The sequence below is a fragment of the Micropterus dolomieu genome, linkage group LG19, assembly GCF_021292245.1.
Source record: "Micropterus dolomieu isolate WLL.071019.BEF.003 ecotype Adirondacks linkage group LG19, ASM2129224v1, whole genome shotgun sequence".
NCBI classification, from domain to species: Eukaryota; Metazoa; Chordata; class Actinopteri; order Centrarchiformes; family Centrarchidae; genus Micropterus; species Micropterus dolomieu.
The window spans coordinates 19,254,266-19,273,039 of NC_060168.1; the positions used below are offsets into that span (position 1 = coordinate 19,254,266).

Here is an 18,774-nt window from a genome sequence, read left to right on the forward strand (position 1 = left end):
CTGGTCAAGACAATCTCCTGAACTCCAAACTGAATGTCAGAATGGGAAAGAATGGTGATTTAAGCAATTTTGAGCGTGGCATGGTTGTTGGTGCCAGACGGGCCGGTCTGAGTATTTCGCAATCTGCTCAGTTACTGGGATTTTCACACACAACCATTTCTAGGGTTTACAAAGAATGGTGTGAAAAGGGAAAAACATCCAGTATGCGGCAGTCCTGTGGGCGAAAATGCCTTGTTGATGCTAGAGGTCAGAGGAGAATGGGCCGACTGATTCAAGCTGATAGAAGAGCAACTTTGACTGAAATAACCACTCGTTACAACCGAGGTATGCAGCAAAGCATTTGTGAAGCCACAACACGCACAACCTTGAGGCGGATGGGCTACAACAGCAGAAGACCCCACCGGGTACCACTCATCTCCACTACAAATAGGAAAAAGAGGCTACAATTTGCAAGAGCTCACCAAAATTGGACAGTTGAAGACTGGAAAAATGTTGCCTGGTTTGATGAGTCTCGATTTCTGTTGAGACATTCAGATGGTAGCAAATTAACTTACTTACCAAAATGTGGAACTATTCCTTTAAATTACTAACTTGGATCAGATTAGCAGATTAGAATTTTTTCAGGAGAAGAAGGTGAAGAAGGTGAAGTATCAGCATTCCCATATATTAGCACTGGACATACAGCCTTCACTTTGTACTGTTTTTCAGAAGCTAAACAGAGAAATGGAAAGGTGACAACTCTTCTCTTTAATGTAGAGTAACCTGTTGCAGCAGCTGTGCTTTTTGATGGAGCTACACTGGACAGGACTGTGGCAAAGAATAATTCGCCACAGATTCTCAAATAGGAAATTACGAGACACGTTCAGTAAAGGTGTGGCCGCACATTCTTGTAAGACTATAATCTTGCATAATAAGTGTTGGATATTTTCCCGTTATAGAAAAAGTTTGTGGTCTGAAAGCATTATTGGATAGTTTTCTTAGCCCAAACATCTATTTTTACCTATTTTCACTGCTTTTTTTTGGTAGTTATGTTTGATACACTAGGTGATATGGTTTTGTGCGTCAGCCTTGGATGTGATCTCTGCTTAAAAAAACATCTTCATGAAACTCTTAAATGTACAATTTTATAGAGCAGCTGAATGAATTCTGTGGTTTGCAGTTATGTGCCATTTAGTCAGTCAGTGTTGGTGAGCACTGACCTCTTGCTTCCCACTTTTGTCAGGTTTGATCTTTTTTTGACCAGGTCCCCAGCAAATCAATCACCAACTGCTGGGTCTCTTTGTGCCAATTTCAGTTGCCTTTCATACTTTACACACTATAAACATCTTCTTTTTGAGACTGACACATTTTATACTGCTATTCAACAAATACTGAAACAACCTGTATATAGATCTTTGCAGATCCATTTTGTGTTTTCTATGGTCTTTTGCATTTGCTTTCTTGTCAACTTTGTCCATTTCTAACACACACATACACACACTGTCTTGGGAATACATTCATAGATGGACACAAGTTATCATGCTTATACAGACTAATTGGGCTGTGTACAAATACAAACAAAAACTATGTATTTTGATCTTACTAAACAATTTATTTTGATTTTGTGTGTGTAGCTGTTGACCCAGCTGAAGGGGAACATGGAGGAGGAAAACCGACAGTTAGCGGAGCAGAACCAGAGCCTGTTGAAGGAGAACCGGGCCTTACTGGAGCAGAGCCTGGAGCGCCGGGACCAGCACTATTCACAGCAGAGGGAGTACCAGTCAGTACCCACACTCGCCAGCACACACAATCTAGATGATTTGTTTCACACGGAAAATAGGAGTGGAGATCAGGGGCCTGTACCACGAAGCGAGTTCAACATACTCAGGATATATTTTTGTTATCTGGCTTAACTAACCCTAACATACACGATCGGGATCAGCGGTACCACGAAGCTGGTTATCAACTCGGTAAGTCAACACAGGGTTTCCCAATTCAGCCGTGAGCGCGTTCACATAAAAGAGGCGGTGTTAGCAGCAGATGACCAATCACAGACATGAACAAGTCCACTGTCAGCAGAGCGTCACATTTTATGAACTAATGACTACAGTCTCTGTAGTAGGCCTAAGAAAGCTATATTACATATACATATACATACTGTAAGTTACCATGGAAATCTATCCCGGTAAGAAGTGAACCCCCTTCGTGGTACTGAAAACCCAGGGTTAAACCCGAAGTTACCTGGATAAGCTCAAATCCTGCTTCGTGGTACAGGCCTCAGGTTTCCTCACAACAAAGCATCTTAATGCTGTTGTTCAAATTGTACCAACAAGCAGGGGCAAACTTTATGTGTGTTGTTAACAAATTGTAACTGTTAAACCATTCTGTATTCATATCCAGTGCATAAAAGCACTTATATGAAGGTTTGAGACTGCGAGGCAACAATTTCACAGTCCAACAGCACTCAGCAGTCATCCTTTTAAATGATAATAGACTGGTAAAAGATTAATCCAGAACTAATAGTGAGCATGCAGAGCTGGATTCATCCTTCAAATCTAATGAGCCAGGTTTCTCTTAAGTTAAAAAAATTCTTTTTGTAGCTTAATTTTAAGCTTTAGTTCTTGAAAAGTTTTTATTTTCCTGACCACACAGGTTTCACTTTATTTTCTTAAATTTCTGAGAAAAAATGTCACATTTCCAGGTGTTTCACAGCACATTTTAGTTCAGTGCCCTGCCATGCGAGGTCTGTAGCCTCTTACACCTGTAACACTACCCTCTATTACAACTGCATGTTAAACAGCCATGCATTATTTAGACCCACAGAAATGTATTTTGAGTTTTAATCCATATCATTGCAGTTATTATTATAAAAGAGAAAGAAATAACACTGAATTATAGAAAGAAAATCAAAATCAATGCTGGGATAATGGGACTCAAGATAGAAGGGTGGATCCTGACAAACAAAGACAAAAAATATGTGTAATGTTTATATGTAACATTGGCGTACAATGAAAAATATAGTTTTATCTATCTTGTTCATGTGCAGAAAGACCTAAAAAAAACGTTGTGCGTTACCTATCTAGCACCAAATGGCAGCAACAACTAGCTGTTGAACATAGTGGAGCATTTAGCTACTAGAAAGCCACATGTGTTTTTATAGCTTGTTGTGGCCAAAAAAAACCCAGCTAATGCAAGTTTAAGGATATAAGGAGGTGCAATACAAGATGCTATGTGTTTTGAGTACACATGATTGTTAAATAGTCATCATTAGAACTCAGCATCCCTCAGGTAGCAAGAACGCACATAATACAGACAGATGCTACTGAAATTTAAGTAGCTAGAGTGACACATTGAGTGAGGTGTCACTAATATCAAGCACTTTTGTTTGTAGATGAGACTTAAGATGCTGTTTCATCACTCTGGGGGCGACTTTCAAGGTGTTGACTTGAATCCATATCGAACCTGACTTGAAACAGTATCACCCTTTCCATGCCTACCGAATGCAAAGAACTAAATATTTTATTCCTACTCATTATTTGAAAAGAGTGCTGTTTTTATACATTCAGTAGTATTCAGAGTAATGGTTACAATGTAGTAACCCTAATTCTGTAAGCACAGGCGGAGCCCTCTACTAGACTCTATGGGTACTACCTCCTCCAATCACACCCACGCACTTGCCCAGTGAAATTTTATCGTGCACGTAGCCGACTAATAGGACGTAGCTACCGATACGTATACATCACGCACCGATACGTGCGTGACGTATAAATAGCAGTGTCCCTACTGCCTCAGCGTCCGACCACCTCTTCAGCAGACGGCGTCAGAGCGGCAGGGCTCATCGGTAGAGGGCTCCGCCTGTGCTTATAGAACTAGGGTTACCATATCGTAACCTTCGTTCTATCTCACACAGGCTCCGCCCTCTACTGGACTCTATGGGTACTGTGGGTGGAGCCCGATGACTGTCCGCCCTAGCCGCAACAAGCCAAAGTCCACCACACCAACCACGACCACCACATCACCCAGTGACAGAATGGTGGGACACCCCTGAGAAGGTCGCTGGACCGATAGGGGCTTGGCCTGACCATTAACACCTGCACTGCCCTGACTTCTGACTGAAACGTCAGGCACTGCTAGTGTATGTTCCCCCTCCACTCCCAGTAATCACCAGATCCTCACTTTTCAGATCCTAGGTCACAATTGCGAGCTGGATCCTGACATATCCAAGAGATAGAAACGCCCAAACGGGCACAGTAAGGGCCAAGATGCCATTGTGCAGATCTCTTCGACACACACCCCGCTGAAAAAGGGTCATAGACACTTCCACACTTCCAAGTGGAATGTGCACGCACCGCTAAGGGTGGGTCTGTTCCCGCTTGGGAGATTCACTCACAAAGCCAGCTGGCCAGGCTCTTCTTGGACAGGGTTTTACTGACTGCACTGTCACTGAAACAGACAAACAGCTTACCAGTGCATCGAATGGGGGCTGTGTGCTCTACATAGGATGTTAGCCTAGCACACATAGACACAACAGATGCACTCTCACCTCCCTGCACCCTAAGTGGGGTAGGGGGATAGAAAGCATCCAGATTTATTGTCCTGGACCTGAACATGCTCCTTATTTTCTTAAGAACAAAGGAGGTATGTTGTCTCAATCTGACTGCACTGTGGACACCAAGAACCAGCATGCAGCTGGGGTGAACCGACAGGCAACTCACTTTCTTAGCAGAGGTGAGAGCAAGGCGCAGGGCTGTTCAAGAGATAGCATTTTCAATGAGGACTGCTCCAGGGGCTCATAAGGTGCAGATATTAGAGCCACCAACACAAGCAGCAAGTCCTACTGAGGCGCCGAGAGACGCGACACCGGTCGCTGTCTTCTCACACCCTGCAGAAAGCGTATCACGAGGGAGTGGGTGAAGACTGTTCTTTCACCAAACCCCCTGTGACAGGAGAGATAGCTGCAGCGCGACAGCCCCTTCTCCATCAGACCTTGCAGGAAAGAGAAAACGGATCCCACCGAACAGGTAGGCAGATCCGTCTCCCTCTCAATGTATCAACGCTGAAATCTCAACCACTTAGCTTTACAGCAAGACGTGGTGGAGACTGCCCGCCGCTTGGATGGTCTGTGCGACTTCAGCGGATAGACCAGCCTCTCCACAATTTTAGGAGAAAAACCTGGAGAGGCTGGTCCAACACCAGCATTGTGCATATGAAGCATCACCCTTGTGACAGAGCCCCCCAGACCATAGGTACAGGCCAGGGCACTGTCAATGTAGGCCGCGTCACTTCTAACAGAATGACAAACGACCATTTACGCCTCACCTAACTGGAGGGATGAGATGGGGTGGGGGGGAATGCAAACAGCAGCCCTTATGGCAATGGCACGTGTGTAACGCATCCATCCCCAAGGGTGGGCTGTCCTGTGGCTGAATTGAGAACCACAGCGGGCATTGGGTGTTGGCAAACAGATCCACCTCTGCTCTCCCGAAGCAAGCTCAGATCTGTGGACCACAATGTTGTGCAGTCTCCACCCGCTCGGTTGGAGGCCAGCCCTCGACATGAGGTCAGCCACCGCCGTCCTCCAAGCCTGGGACGTGAAGGGCTTTCAGAGACAGCAGGTCTTCTGATGCCCACGTCCATAGGCTCCCTGCAAGCGCCAACAGAGCTGTGGATTGTACTTCGCCCTGTCTGTTGATGTATGCGCTGGAGGAAACGCACCACCACACTGGAAACACAACCTGGAGCGGATTGTGGATATGTGGTGTGTGGCCCCCTCGGCTCTCCTCGGGGAGCCACAACACTCACTGCACTCCCTTGGCAGGTCCCTTTCCATCCAGTGAGAGACTCATCTATGAAGACTGACACGGATGAAGACACCCTGCCGAGCAGCACCCGCGCTGCCACACAGTGAGAGACCCCCAGAATCACATCCTCCTGCACTAGAGTTGAAAGGGCTGCTGCAGCCTGTGGACCGCCAAGCGACGCGCACAAGCGATAAGCTCTTGGAGTGTTGCAGTTGAGCACAATCCCCAGATACTCCGCTCACTGCAGCGGCTGGGGGGAGCTTTCTTCCCAATTGATCGCAACCCCAGGCTGTTGAGGTGCAAAATCAATGGGCTGTGTGGAGATCACTCAAGGCTTCAATTTCTCCATGACCATGAGGTTGTGAGTAGAAAGGAACCCTCATGCCCTTCTCGCACAACAATTGCAGTGCGATGCATCTGCATAGTGTGTGGGTGGCTAGTGAGTAGTTGACAGGGAGCCTAATGTATTTGTAGGATACCCCCTGAGAGGAGAAGCCTAGAAATTCCGTGTTACTGTGTCACCTCGACATGAAATAGGCATCTTTCAGGTTGATGGCGGTGAACCAGTTGCCGGGCTGCACTGGCTCCAGCATTTTCTTGATCATCAGCATGTGGAAACGCCCTCTTGTCCATTATGCTGGTTCAGGTAGCGGAGATCCACAATGGCTCAGAAGCCTCTCGTCTTTTTGGGGACCAAAAAGTACATGGTGCAAGACCTCTGTGCATGTCATGCGCAGAGATGCCCTAAGACAGCCTGCTTCAGCAGAAGTTGCTGGATGTCGGCGGCCAGGAAGTCCACTTCCTCTTGAGAGGATAGACAGTCTTCCATTATGTCTAGGAAAACTGGTGGTATGCAGCAGAACTAAAGAGAGTAGCCTCGTCTCAGAATGCTGTCAACACGACTAGCTCAATGTGATGGGGTTGGTGGTGGGGAATTAGCCCTTTTAAGAATGTAATGGGTTTCTAATAAACAGTTTAACATTCACAAGCATCACCACAGTGTACACACAAGCAGAACAGCAGAACTGAAGAGAGTAGCCTCGTCTCAGAATGCTGTCCACCCAGCTTGTCAGCATGCAGCAGTGTCGCCATTCTGCATTCAACAACGGATCTTCGGCACTCTCCACCGCCACACTTTCCATAAATGAAGTTTAGCCCAAGGGGGGGCCGACGTCAAACGGGCTATAGTGTCCCTGAACGCACCAGGGCCGGTTGCTCCCCGGTGTCTTTGAACGCACCACGTCTTGCTGCTCCGTGGTGTCCTTGAATACTCCACGGTCTGTTGATCCGTGGTGTCCTTGAATGCACCACAGCTCGCTGCTCCAATGACGGCAGTGTCACTGTGAGTGCGTCGTCAGTGGAGCAGTCAATATCAACACAGCTGCCGAGTGAAGCCGAGTCAGGACAGGGCATCCTCCTCTCCACTGCAGCGAGCTGCTGCTGGGAGAATGAGCCGCTGTTCACTGTGATAAAGTGCCACAGGCCGCACCGCTGGAAGAGATGTGTTGTCTGGTTGAGTCTATCCGGCTTTATCTGACCTAGATTGGCGCTAGCTCGATTCATGCCGTCGCAGCTAGTCAGCTGAACGCTGCGCTGGTTCAGTTGAGCATATGTTGACAATGTGCGATTGTGTCACTGTCATGGCAGCAGCCCTTCATTCGACCCATGCACGTTAGAACAGTGGCTTCGTGAACACAAGGCCGCAGGGCGAACCCTTAGCCTCATCCCAGGAGTTAACGTTAGCTCTTTGATGAGAGAAGTTAACTTAGCTCTTTGAGGAATGTAATTAACATGTTTTAATCAAAAAACGGTTTCCACATTCTCAAAAGCCTTACCATAGTTTTACACAAGCAGCACATGTACAACAATGGCGTCTTGCACACCATATGGGGGACTGTGGCAGCGTCAGCAGGCCTCTCTCCCTCCATAACGGTCACTTGGCCAGTCGCTCCCTTCCCCAGCCGCAGGTCGGCTGGCGGGGGGGTGGCCTGGACTCATCCAGGCAGGACATGGGTCACCTCGCCCGGGTGCAAAGATAATTTTCTAGAAGTGGCGACTCCATCCGTGGAGGTGGTGAATTCAGTGAGCAGTTCACCGTTTGCTGAAGAAAAAAGGATGCTGAGGCAGTAGGGACACTGCTATTTATACGTCATGCACCTCTCGGTAGCGACGTCCTATTGGTCGGCTACGTGCACGATAAAATTCCAGTGGGCAAGTGCGTGCGTGTGATTGGAGGAGGTAGTACCAATAGAGTCCAGTAGAGGGCGGAGCCTGTGTGAGATAGAACGGCACTTGTACAAAGAAAACTGGGGCTCTGAAAACAACTTCTGAGCAGCTCAGGTTATTTGAGCAGGAAATGCAGGTCTTTGTCCTGAGCCAAGTAAACTGTGGCGTGGTTCATTAGGGATGAGAATGTAATCCAAACTAACACCAGGATACAAGTCCAAATAGGGTATCAGGGGTGGAAGGGGTGGATGTCATTATCTCATAGCCAGCAGCTTCTCTTGCTTAGAAAAACAGGCATTAAAAAATGATGTGAAGGGAAACTGCGTCTGACTCAGGCTCATGTTCAGCTTTTGCTTTGTGTTCCTTGGTGAAATGAGGAACAAGACAAGTGAATCGTGACAACAAAATGAATAAAACAAAAATGAATGTGCTTCATATTAGTCCATGTGATGTGGTATTATATGTGTGAGTAACCAGGATAGATACAAAAAAAGCACCAAATATCACATGTCCAGTCGGATTCACATTTCAAATATATACCTTTAAGATAAACCACCTTATAAAAATTTACTTTGCCCTTCCAAACTAATGTTGAGGAAAATGTTGTGAAGTGAGCAAGCATGTGAGGAGGCCTCATAAGCGTTCAGAAAATAAATCGAACTGGCCTTCAAGAATGCTTCATCATACTCTTAACTTATTTAATACATTAGATTCTGCTCTGCTGCAAGCTAGATGCTTTGGTAGTTGATACACATAGTAGTGGGGGGGAGTTGAAGAGGTAAACAGAATGAAAGACACAAAAAGAACCAGAGTTGATGGCCACATTACTAAATTGGAAAACATCCAATAAGAAAAATGAAAACATCCGTAAGAGTCTACAGCTGCATAGTGGTGCTTTGTGCCATTAGCATGTCAGCATGCTAACATGCTTATGTTAAGCAGGTATAATGCTTATCATGTTCATTATTTTAGTTTAGCATGTTAGCATGCTAACATTTCAATTAGCACTGAACACAAAGTGCAGCTGAGACTGATGGGAATTTCATTAGTTTTGAGGGGATGAGGTTATAAACCAAAGTCAGGGGACTTTTTACTGTTCAGGAACACAATTTCATGGCTATTCATCTAACACAGTAGTTGTTGAGACATTTCTCTCAAAACGATAAATGTGAACCTCATGGTGGCATTAGAGTCAATAGGATTCATCCTCTGGGGACCATGAATGTCTGTATAAATTATTATATTATTAGAAATATTTTAGTCCGCACCAAAGTGGTGGACCGACTGACAGACTGACATGGCCGTCAGTAGACCCATGCTGCTAGCTGGGCTTAAACAACAAATATACAAACAAAAAATAAACAGTAGAATAAAATGTTGCTTGTGTATTACTTAGAAATCATGTGTACAGCCCCAGATGTGTTTTTTGATTTATACCCTATATGTAAAACAGGATCTCATAACGGCTTTCCCTGACTTGTACTTTAAAACAGAAAAGCATAAATCAGAGTAATGCTACAGGGTCAAAGCAGAACCTGCTTTGTAGCATTAGTGTTCTATGAAATAGTTGTTTAAATATTTTAGTCTGGACCAAAGTGGTGGACTGACTGAACGGCCGACATCACCATCCCTAGAGCCTACCACTCGCAGGCTATAAATGTACACAGACCTTGATACTGACCGCTTCAATTAGCAGGGGTTTGCTGAGCATGCAGGCTATTTTTCAACACTGTCCTGCTTTATGTTTGTCCACATCGCAGCGTGAACCCTGAACCACCGCTTGCCACATTAACATCCACATGCGACCTCTTCTCTGATCCGCTGGTTTTAAAAGAATCCAGCTTAAACAGCACAGCAGGCTCCATTTTTCAGTAGTGAGTTTATAGAAATGGGCTGAGTCAGATACTATCAGCCATGTTACATTCACATATCTAGAATAATCTCATCTACTCACAATGATAATAAATGCACGGAATGAATTAAACAGACCTTCCTATTTAGTTTTTGGTTCTTTGTGTTTTCCTTCAGGGAGAAACTGAGCGAGCTCCGTCGGGAGAAGCAGAAGTTGGTGGAGAAGATCATGGATCAGTATAGAGTCCTCGAGCCCAGCATGCAACCTCCAGTCAGCAAGGCCAAGTACTGTACACAAAGATATCTACCTATTCAAAGAACTGCCAGTTTATTAGTTAACTACACCAAATATACTAATATTAACATACACAAAAGATAATTCAAATTGCTTTGCACAAAGGTATAGAGCTTTTAACCTGTATTTTAAGTCAACGTCGGGCTGGTCTTGTATCAATAAATTATAGAGGCTTATACTGTTCAGTTTTTGTGCCTGAGAGTTGAATCAACTCTGTGCTTTTGAATTGTATTATATTGAAAGATGTTTGTAGTATTTTGTCAATTTCATTAAGTATGGACAAAATATTAATAAAATATAATATAAAATCAGCACATCTCATGTGGTGCCAATAAAAGCTAAATGTTATAAACTTAAACATAGGATTTATGGCAGTGCTCATGTATTTCATTTCTGTACAGATGTACCTGATGAGCCGGTCATTCTGTATGTAAATGCACTTTTGGCAGCAAAGTATTTCTTTTTTATCACTAAAGATATTTTGTTAATTTTGATGAAGAAAATTAACGTGGAATATTTACAATGTAATTTCCAAAATTGTTGCCATATTAATATTTTAGTTACTCTTAAAAGCATGTATGAACTTGGAGCTGCACTCCAGAAACACAAAAGAATGTCAGTACTTTAGCCTTCAGTTTAGCATTTTATTATTCTTTCCCCTCTTCATTACATTTTATTCAGCTCTAAGAGTTGGCAATCTGCCTTTCTAGGTTTCAACCTGAAAAGAAATGCTTTGAATTTGACCCGGTACATACAGTGCAAACATTTGGATTAAATAAAATTAATCCTTTTATTCAGATAATTTTTATTGTTATGACGGCTTTTTTCTTTTTTTTTCAAAAGATGTTGAGGTTTTACACTGGGATTTGCAAAAATGTTTGTATAACCCTTTTGATGAAACATTTCTATTATACTGTATATTATTGTTCATTATGGTAACAGAAATTAGTACCTCCCTACATATGGAGATGATGGCTTGTACTCTATATCAGGGGAAGATTAACACTTGTGTTGTGTGTTTTGATATACAGCATTGTCTCCATTTCATTTAATTTCCCTTGCACTGTGTTTTCCATTATCCCCAAAACCCTGGTTTTGTAAAGTATGTGTATATGTTGACTAAAACTGGGAGGACCAAATATAGTTTGCTAAACTGAGGTCATAGTGTTGAGATGTGTGTCACTTTAGCAGAACGCCCAATTCCTTCAGAGGAAGTGCACCTGTTCTTTTATTGGTCAGCTAGCGAGCATTTTTAATTTTAATTATTAGTATTGTTCAGGTGTCACAAATTGTGTGCATTTTTTCAAAGTGCTACAAATTAATATGGCAATGACATTTTAATTATAACATTTCCAGTTGTATTTTTCTTAATGTCATGTTACAATGTGCTTTCTTTGGCATAATTAATGACAGTTGACACCTTGAAGAACATTTTGTTTTCAATTTTGAATGTTCATTTTCTGAAAACAAACACAATGCATTTTTGTGAACAAGATGCAGCCGTTGTGACACTTGGCATCCTCCTAGTGTTTTCTGGAAAATCAGGGCATTGTGTGCGCGCACACGCTCTCTTTTTCACCTCATCCCTCTTTGTAAATGGTCCCTGTCCTCTGTGTCCTCGTAGGAAATCTAACTGGATTGCAGACAGGATGAAGAAGCTAATCAAACCCCGGGGAGGAGGAAGAGAGGGACGTGCCCTCTTCACCGCCGCGGGCAGCGTGGAAAACCTGGCCGACAGCACTGAATTTACATCAGACACACACACACCTCAGCCTGGTGAGACCACAAACACACACAAACACTTTCTCATACACACAAACACCAGCCGACTGGTTTTCACAAAGATATGCTCACATACTCACCCCATCAAGCGAGGCTACAGGCATGCATACAAATCATCTCATGACTACCAAGTGTGGTCAGCATTGATACCACTCTCTTCTCCTTAGATCTCTCCCTGCAGAGTGCCAAGACTTACTGAGACCGGCTTTCTCTGCTAACCACATGTTGAAAGGAAAAGATTTGCGAGGCTTCATTCTCTTTTTATGCACCTTGACTGTTGAATGCATTCGCTGGCTGAGAAGGGGGGGGGGGGGACTCTCTGCAGACATTTTCAAAGCCAGTATTTAAGATTTTTTTCCCTCTCTTTTTGACAGTGTTATTGTACCCATTTAATTGTATTTTGCCTCGCATTGTGTTTTCTATTATCCCCCCTAAAACCCTGCTTTCTTAAACTGTGTGTCAGGGCCAAAACTGGGAGGCCCAACTCTTTCAGTTCCTCGACAAGAAGACTTGTGGTGTTTATTGAGCCTGTATCCCAGAGAGACTTGATCTCTAAAGTACACACCAAGTGGAAGAAGCAGAAAATCTCTCGGACGGTGCATGCAGCCAAAACAGTATATAATAATTCAAATCCCTGGTTGAGATTGTTTGAGTCAGCCAAGAAATTTCCCACACAAAGTCCGCTGCTTCCTATCTTCTATGTTTGAGGTGACACTTCTCATAACACCTACATTTAACGCTGAAACCAACCTGCTTTATGGCAGGTTAACTTGAACTTAACCATTTGTCTCAGGTCAGTTTTCAGGCTGCAGCCGGTTTTACAACTCTCTGAACAGACTGCATTACAGCAGTTCATTATCTTATTAAACTGAAGCTATCAGAATTAATGAATAGTTTTCATTAAGCTATTTCAGTGCGATATAATTGATATCTGGTAAATAGGTTTTGATTGTCTTTTAGAATATAAAGGTCATGTTCTTTAGTTAACAAATAGGCTTCTAGATGTTCAAGACAATATTCAAACCCCGGTTGCCCCGGCCTTTCTGCGTGGGTTCGCTCCGGGTGATCCGGCTTCCTCCCACCGTCCAAAGACATGCGGCCTAGGTTGATTGGTGACCCTAAATTGTACTTAGGTGTGAGTGTGAGTGGTTGTTCATCTATGTGTGGCCCTGCGATGGACTGGCGACCTGTCCAGGGTGTACCCCGCTTTTCGCCCGATGCCAGCTGGGATAAGCGGTTGACGATGGATGGATGGATAAATAATACATTTCCGTATCATGATTATAATTCTCATTTTAAATGCCAAACTGTGTAAGTAAAAAAAACAGTAGTGAACTACTGCACTGTCAGCACTGAATGTATTGAAAAGGCTGATCAGACATTAAACAAAAAAAAAAACTGTAGTTCCAGTATAAAGATGTTGTTGTTTCATTTTGTGAGTTTAATGTCTTAAATGTTGCCTTTTCAATAATGTTAGTGCTGATAGTGTGCAGTAGTACTCTACCTTTGTTTGTTTCTTGTTTTACATTCGTCATTCTCCTATGCACCTGTTGACCAGGTGTGCATTATACAATATTGAAGTGAAACTAAAATTATGAAAAGAGGTTGCTACATTTAAAATATATCCCCATACTGATGAATCCCAGGAGGAATTACAGTTTACAAATGCATGGATACATAGTCAACATATAACTCCATTACATGTACATTTAATTGTTTATATACTGCTTATTAGCCTAAAGCTAAATAAGGGGTTTAAAATAAAGAGTTATTGACTTACTTTACTGTGCTTTTGTACTTTAGCAGAACAAAGCACTTCACAATGCTTCTTATTAACACACTCACAGACCGATGGTTGGCAAAGCAACTTTCGGGGCTTAACGTGTTGCTCAAGGACACTTTGATGTGTGGACAGGAGGAACCAGGAATCGAACCAATAACCAGCTCCACCACCAGAGCCACAGTTTACACCTTAATTTATTTCTGCACCTGCCATTGTCAAGAGTCCCTGAAACTGCATTTGCACTGGAAGAAAAGTTGTTGTATACCTTCCTGGTTTGTGCTGTGAAACTATCAGGCAGATTTGGCCACCTGGTGGCACACAGTAAAAAAAATTAGCATAGGAGAGGACAAATGTTGAAAATCATCATCATGCTGAAGGTCTTGAACATTGATTATACTCTTATCACAGAATAAATGAGCCAGTGCTTTACTGATGTCAAAATGTTATCACCTACTATACATATCATTATTAATGTACCAAGGCCTTTGTATAACCATATAATTTAAGTAAAAATAAGTCTTTCTTAACCTTGAATTAATTCCATACTGTTTCAGACCCCCGCAGTGCTCCAGTCTCTCCTTCCCCCTTGAGAAAAGCTCAGGCCCAGACAGAGCCGGAAATCTCGGTTCCCGGGACTCCAACCATGCGCTCCGGCTCAGGAGGCCGTCGTAAACTGGGATCCCGCCATGGCTGGGGGCTGGGATTGGCCAGGGCAGGCGCTGGAGTTTCCCAATCCTTCAGTCCCGGTGACCACAAAACAACGCCCCGCCTGCAGCTGCGCTCTAGCCAGAATTCCTCAAATGTCCTCTGGGAGGGAGAGAGAGGTGAAACAAACACACCCCAGGCAGCAGACACACCATTGAACAGTCAGGAGGATGCCGAGGAGGATGAAGGCAGAGGTGAGGAGATGAAAGTGGAATGAGGAAGATGTGTGTTCACGCCTTGACACTTTCAGAAATGTCAACCCTAACACTTAATTTAGTCTCATTTTCCTTAAAAGAAGGAACACAGCAAAACCAGTAAGATAATGGTCAAATTTAAATAAATAAATGTTTTGTTCAGATGGATAGTGTTTGTTTGCGAGTATGCTATGTGCACAGCATAGTGAATGGTCTATGGGGGTAACAAGTTAAATGTCAAGCTGAATAAAAATTGGACTGCAAAGTAAAACAGTGCCCAGAAAGTGTCCACAACATCTACAATCATTCAAAATCCATTTAATAATCAGCTTAATAAAACATGCAAGTGCCTGTTAAGACTGTGATCTTCTCTGCCTTCCAGACAATCAACACTCCAGTGATGACACCACAGTGGCCTGAGAATGAACTACAATCGACTCTCAATTAAATAAACGCAAGTTTTATATTATGTGCTCCTGGCAAACTGTTTTGATGCAGGCTTTTGTATGTCTAACTATTTTAAATATGAGATCCTTCTAGTATTTTTTGAATACATAAATGAATAAATCATTCTGTCATGATTTACAGTGTTGGTGCTGTGTAACGAATGAACCACTTCTGTAGTTCGGAGCCCCAAGCTAACAAATAGTAAAACATTATTAATAAATAAGTCAAAAATAAAATTGAATACATTTTGCTTTCACTAGCTCATTATTTTTCAACTCCTGTATTCCCCACGCAACATTTACATCAGCACAGGAGCAACGCTTTTGTATTGTTCTGGAGGGTAGTTACAAATCAGTCATTTAATTTGGAGGAATTGCTGGTAACATCAGAGCAGTCAGGAGGACTGTGTGGCTAGCTAGCTTAAATGAAAACATTGTTAGCTAAACACACTAAGCACCAGCCTTTTTAACTAAACCTATCTGAAGCTAAAGCTTCAGCAGCCGCGTAATGTTACTCAGAGTATACTGCTATACTGCTGTAGCATCACATTATGAACTCTTGTAACAGTAGCTTTTTAACCAACAAGCTAACACTAAAAAAGTTTTCTAGGTAACAGGCTACCAGGAAATTCACAAGCATTGCTTCTATTGTCATAAAATAATCTTTATCTTCAAATGCAGGTCTTGTCTTCAAGTACTGACTGATAAGAGGTAAAGGAGAGGTATAAAGCTTTATTTTTCTTTTACACTCCATTTTAATGATAAACAATATTATTTCAGCTATATTTTTACTTAACTTACTACAGAAGCTGCAGTGCGTCTGGAACTGCTCAATTACAGATGCTTAGTGAAGACATCAGGAAAATCAAAATAGATTTCATTAGCAACATATATAACATGTCGTTCAGCGGTGGAGGAAATACCAAAGTGGAGCAGAACTGGGAGAAGTAAATGTCCTCATATGCTAATTTCACTCAAGCATTAAAGTTCAGTACTAGGACTCCTTCATCTTGTCTTCCATAAACCTTTACAGGATTAACTAAAAGTGTGTGGTGCTCCTGCTGATTATCTCCTCTTTAAGTTGGCTCACTCAAAGTAAAAAAAAGTATCACTTTTAGAAGCTTATCATGTATTCTGTAAGACAGTCCTCAAAGTAAAAAGGAGATAATCCAGATCTCATAAAATGTTGAATATTACCACTGGAACCAGGTGACCGAAAGGCAACAATCTCTGGAATTACAAACCTAATGTAATGAACTAAGAAAAGTTAAATCATCTGCAGTCCAGTTAGAGATATCAATCTGAGGGTTGGATTGATGCAGGAAACAAAATAAAACACGTACATCTAATGATAAACTGCCTTGTAACCCCCTGACCTGATCTGTGCACAGAGTGATTAACATGGAGAAACCCTGCCATCTGGCTTGCAAATTGTTTAAAATACAATTTCATCTTAAGGTTCCTGTGTAAATCTAGTCATTGATCTAACGGCAAATGATCTGCACTAGTGCTTTAATGATTTAACTCCTTTCACTGTGGCACCAAATGGTGTCAGTGTAGAGCCGACCAGGCCTCTGCCAACAGACAGACAGACAGACAGATGAAGAGGGGGGAATTAGCATGCAAGCTTTCCAAATGAGAAGACCTGAGAGTTCATCATGAAGCTAAATGGGCCCTCTTATAAGACAGGCAGCTTCCAAAGAGCTTCTGCCTCCCAGATTAGGACGAGGATACGTCAGCATTTCCGGTAGGGGTTGTTTTAGAGTGTGTGTGTGTGTGTGTGTGTGTGTGTGTGAGTGTTCAGAAGACAACACTGAGGATAATAGCAGGCCGTAGCAGCCAGCCTTTCCCAAACACACATCCTGAATTATGATTTGCAAATGACAAATGGATCGCTAATACAATTCATGAATTATGTAGTTGTCATGGTGACATTAATCAAAAAGCAGGGCCCTTCTCTCAGCTCTGAACATTGTGTTTGTGGAATTGAGATGCATGACGGGGGCTGCACACCGAGCCGCCTGAGTGAGCGCAGGGCAAAGCGATAGCAAGATATTGGTTCTGCCAGTCACTCAGAGGCTTATTATGAGTGCAATGCAACAATCACACGCCCTCAGGCGCACAGACAGACAGCACCCACAGACAAAAAGTGAAGGGTAAGGCTTTAAATTCTCACCGGAGAAGCCTTGTGGTTACGCACACAGCGGAAGCATTCACAGATTGTTGTTTTTTTGTCATTTATAAATCGCCCGTGCATTATCAAGAATGGGGCACTTGAAAAGGAGGATGAACAAAAAAACAGGAATGTGATTCGTTTGCAACTTGACCCTTGTTTATTCAGCAGGATCTCTCACTAGAATAAACTATTTTGAAGGGAGACTTTATCCCTGTGAGCATAACAAGCAGCAGCAACAAAAAATCTGTCACAAAAAGCCTTGGAGAAAGAAAACAAAATAGCGAGAGCAAATTCTTGGCACAAACTGAGTGATTAAGTGCCATCTCCACCCCTGATTCCTAAAGCGATGAATGATGGATGGTTGCCTTGGTTGACATCACAGTTGGATCTCAGGAGTCTGCTCAGCTGTTTAATTATTGAGCACCTGAGGGGTGTGACACTATCAGCGAACATCGCTTTTTCAACCCTCCTTTTCTATATTTTTGGCCTTTCTCCTCTAGAAAAGACCTCTCTCTCTCTAAAGATTTCATCTTTCTTTTTTCTAACCAACAAGACTCTCTCCACCTCTGTAGCCCACATATATCTTTCCTCATCACCCGCATCCGCCTTTTTACCTCCAGTCCTTGTCTGAGCTATGAAATTTTAATGATTGTGTCTTACTAAAGAGCCTCCAGTGACCAAAAACCTCACTCAAACCACTTAGTCCACTAACTGAACAGGCTAGGCATTTTAAATACTTTGAGGTGCATTAGATTCATGTTTAGGCCTGGTGCTTGCCTCTGAGATGAATCTGTGCAACTATCAACTGAATCCAAATCAAACTGTTTTGTTTTTTCAGCTCTTCCGAGGTTCGTTTCTGCTGATTTAGAATGCGTGCACACCACAGAAACTTCACTTTGGGTTAATAAAAAGTTGTAATTCATGGATTATTGTTAGGCATTTTCTCCCAGCAGAGGCCCCCCGGTTGGGCAGCCACCGAGACAAGAGAGCGGTGAGGTGATCTTTGATCGAGAAGTGGTGGTGTAATTCATTTAATTATATTTTGCTCCAGGCAACAAAAGTCGGGGAGGGGATCATTGAGAGGGAACACAATACAACTAGGTGGAAAAATAACAAGTAAGTGGAGTGTGTGTGCACACACACCGGCTGACCCTACAACCTCGCCTCCTCACAAAACTGTCAAAATCGCTGTGCTTTCAGCAGGCTTTTACTCAATGAGGTTAGCCCAAAGGTGAGTCTGTTCATCTATAACTTCCCTCGCTCTGCCTCCATCCATCTCTCCATCCCTTCCTCTTTACCCCACACTCCCCTCTCTCTTCTATTTCATCCTCTCTCTCTGTCTCTCTGCTTCTTTCAGGATTGTTCTTCCTCTCCTAACAGTTTGTCCCTGCTGCTCCCCTCCTCCTCCTCTTTCTCCCTCATGCACTCCCTTTCTCTCCCCTAGTGTATTAAGGGGCTTTGACGCTCTCAGTAAAAGCTGATTTATTCTCTTGGTGGTATCGATCGGTTTCTGCATTAAAGATTATAATTCATTAC

The 18,774-nt window shown here is 43.0% G+C and overlaps 1 protein-coding gene across 4 annotated transcripts in view; it reads left to right on the forward strand.

The window, feature by feature from the left end:
• Positions 1-15,313, forward strand: part of ccdc88b (coiled-coil domain containing 88B) — a 54,517-nt gene extending 39,204 nt beyond the window's left edge. For all 4 annotated transcript variants that reach the window (XM_046030441.1, XM_046030443.1, XM_046030442.1 and 1 more), the window contains 5 exons: positions 1,614-1,759; positions 10,035-10,142; positions 11,777-11,928; positions 14,272-14,616; positions 14,999-15,313. In XM_046030441.1, the coding sequence (XP_045886397.1) occupies positions 1,614-1,759; positions 10,035-10,142; positions 11,777-11,928; positions 14,272-14,616; positions 14,999-15,036 (789 nt within the window). In that variant the 3' untranslated portion in view covers positions 15,037-15,313. The remainder of the gene's footprint in view (positions 1-1,613; positions 1,760-10,034; positions 10,143-11,776; positions 11,929-14,271; positions 14,617-14,998) is intronic.
• Positions 15,314-18,774: the final 3,461 nt, after the last annotated feature.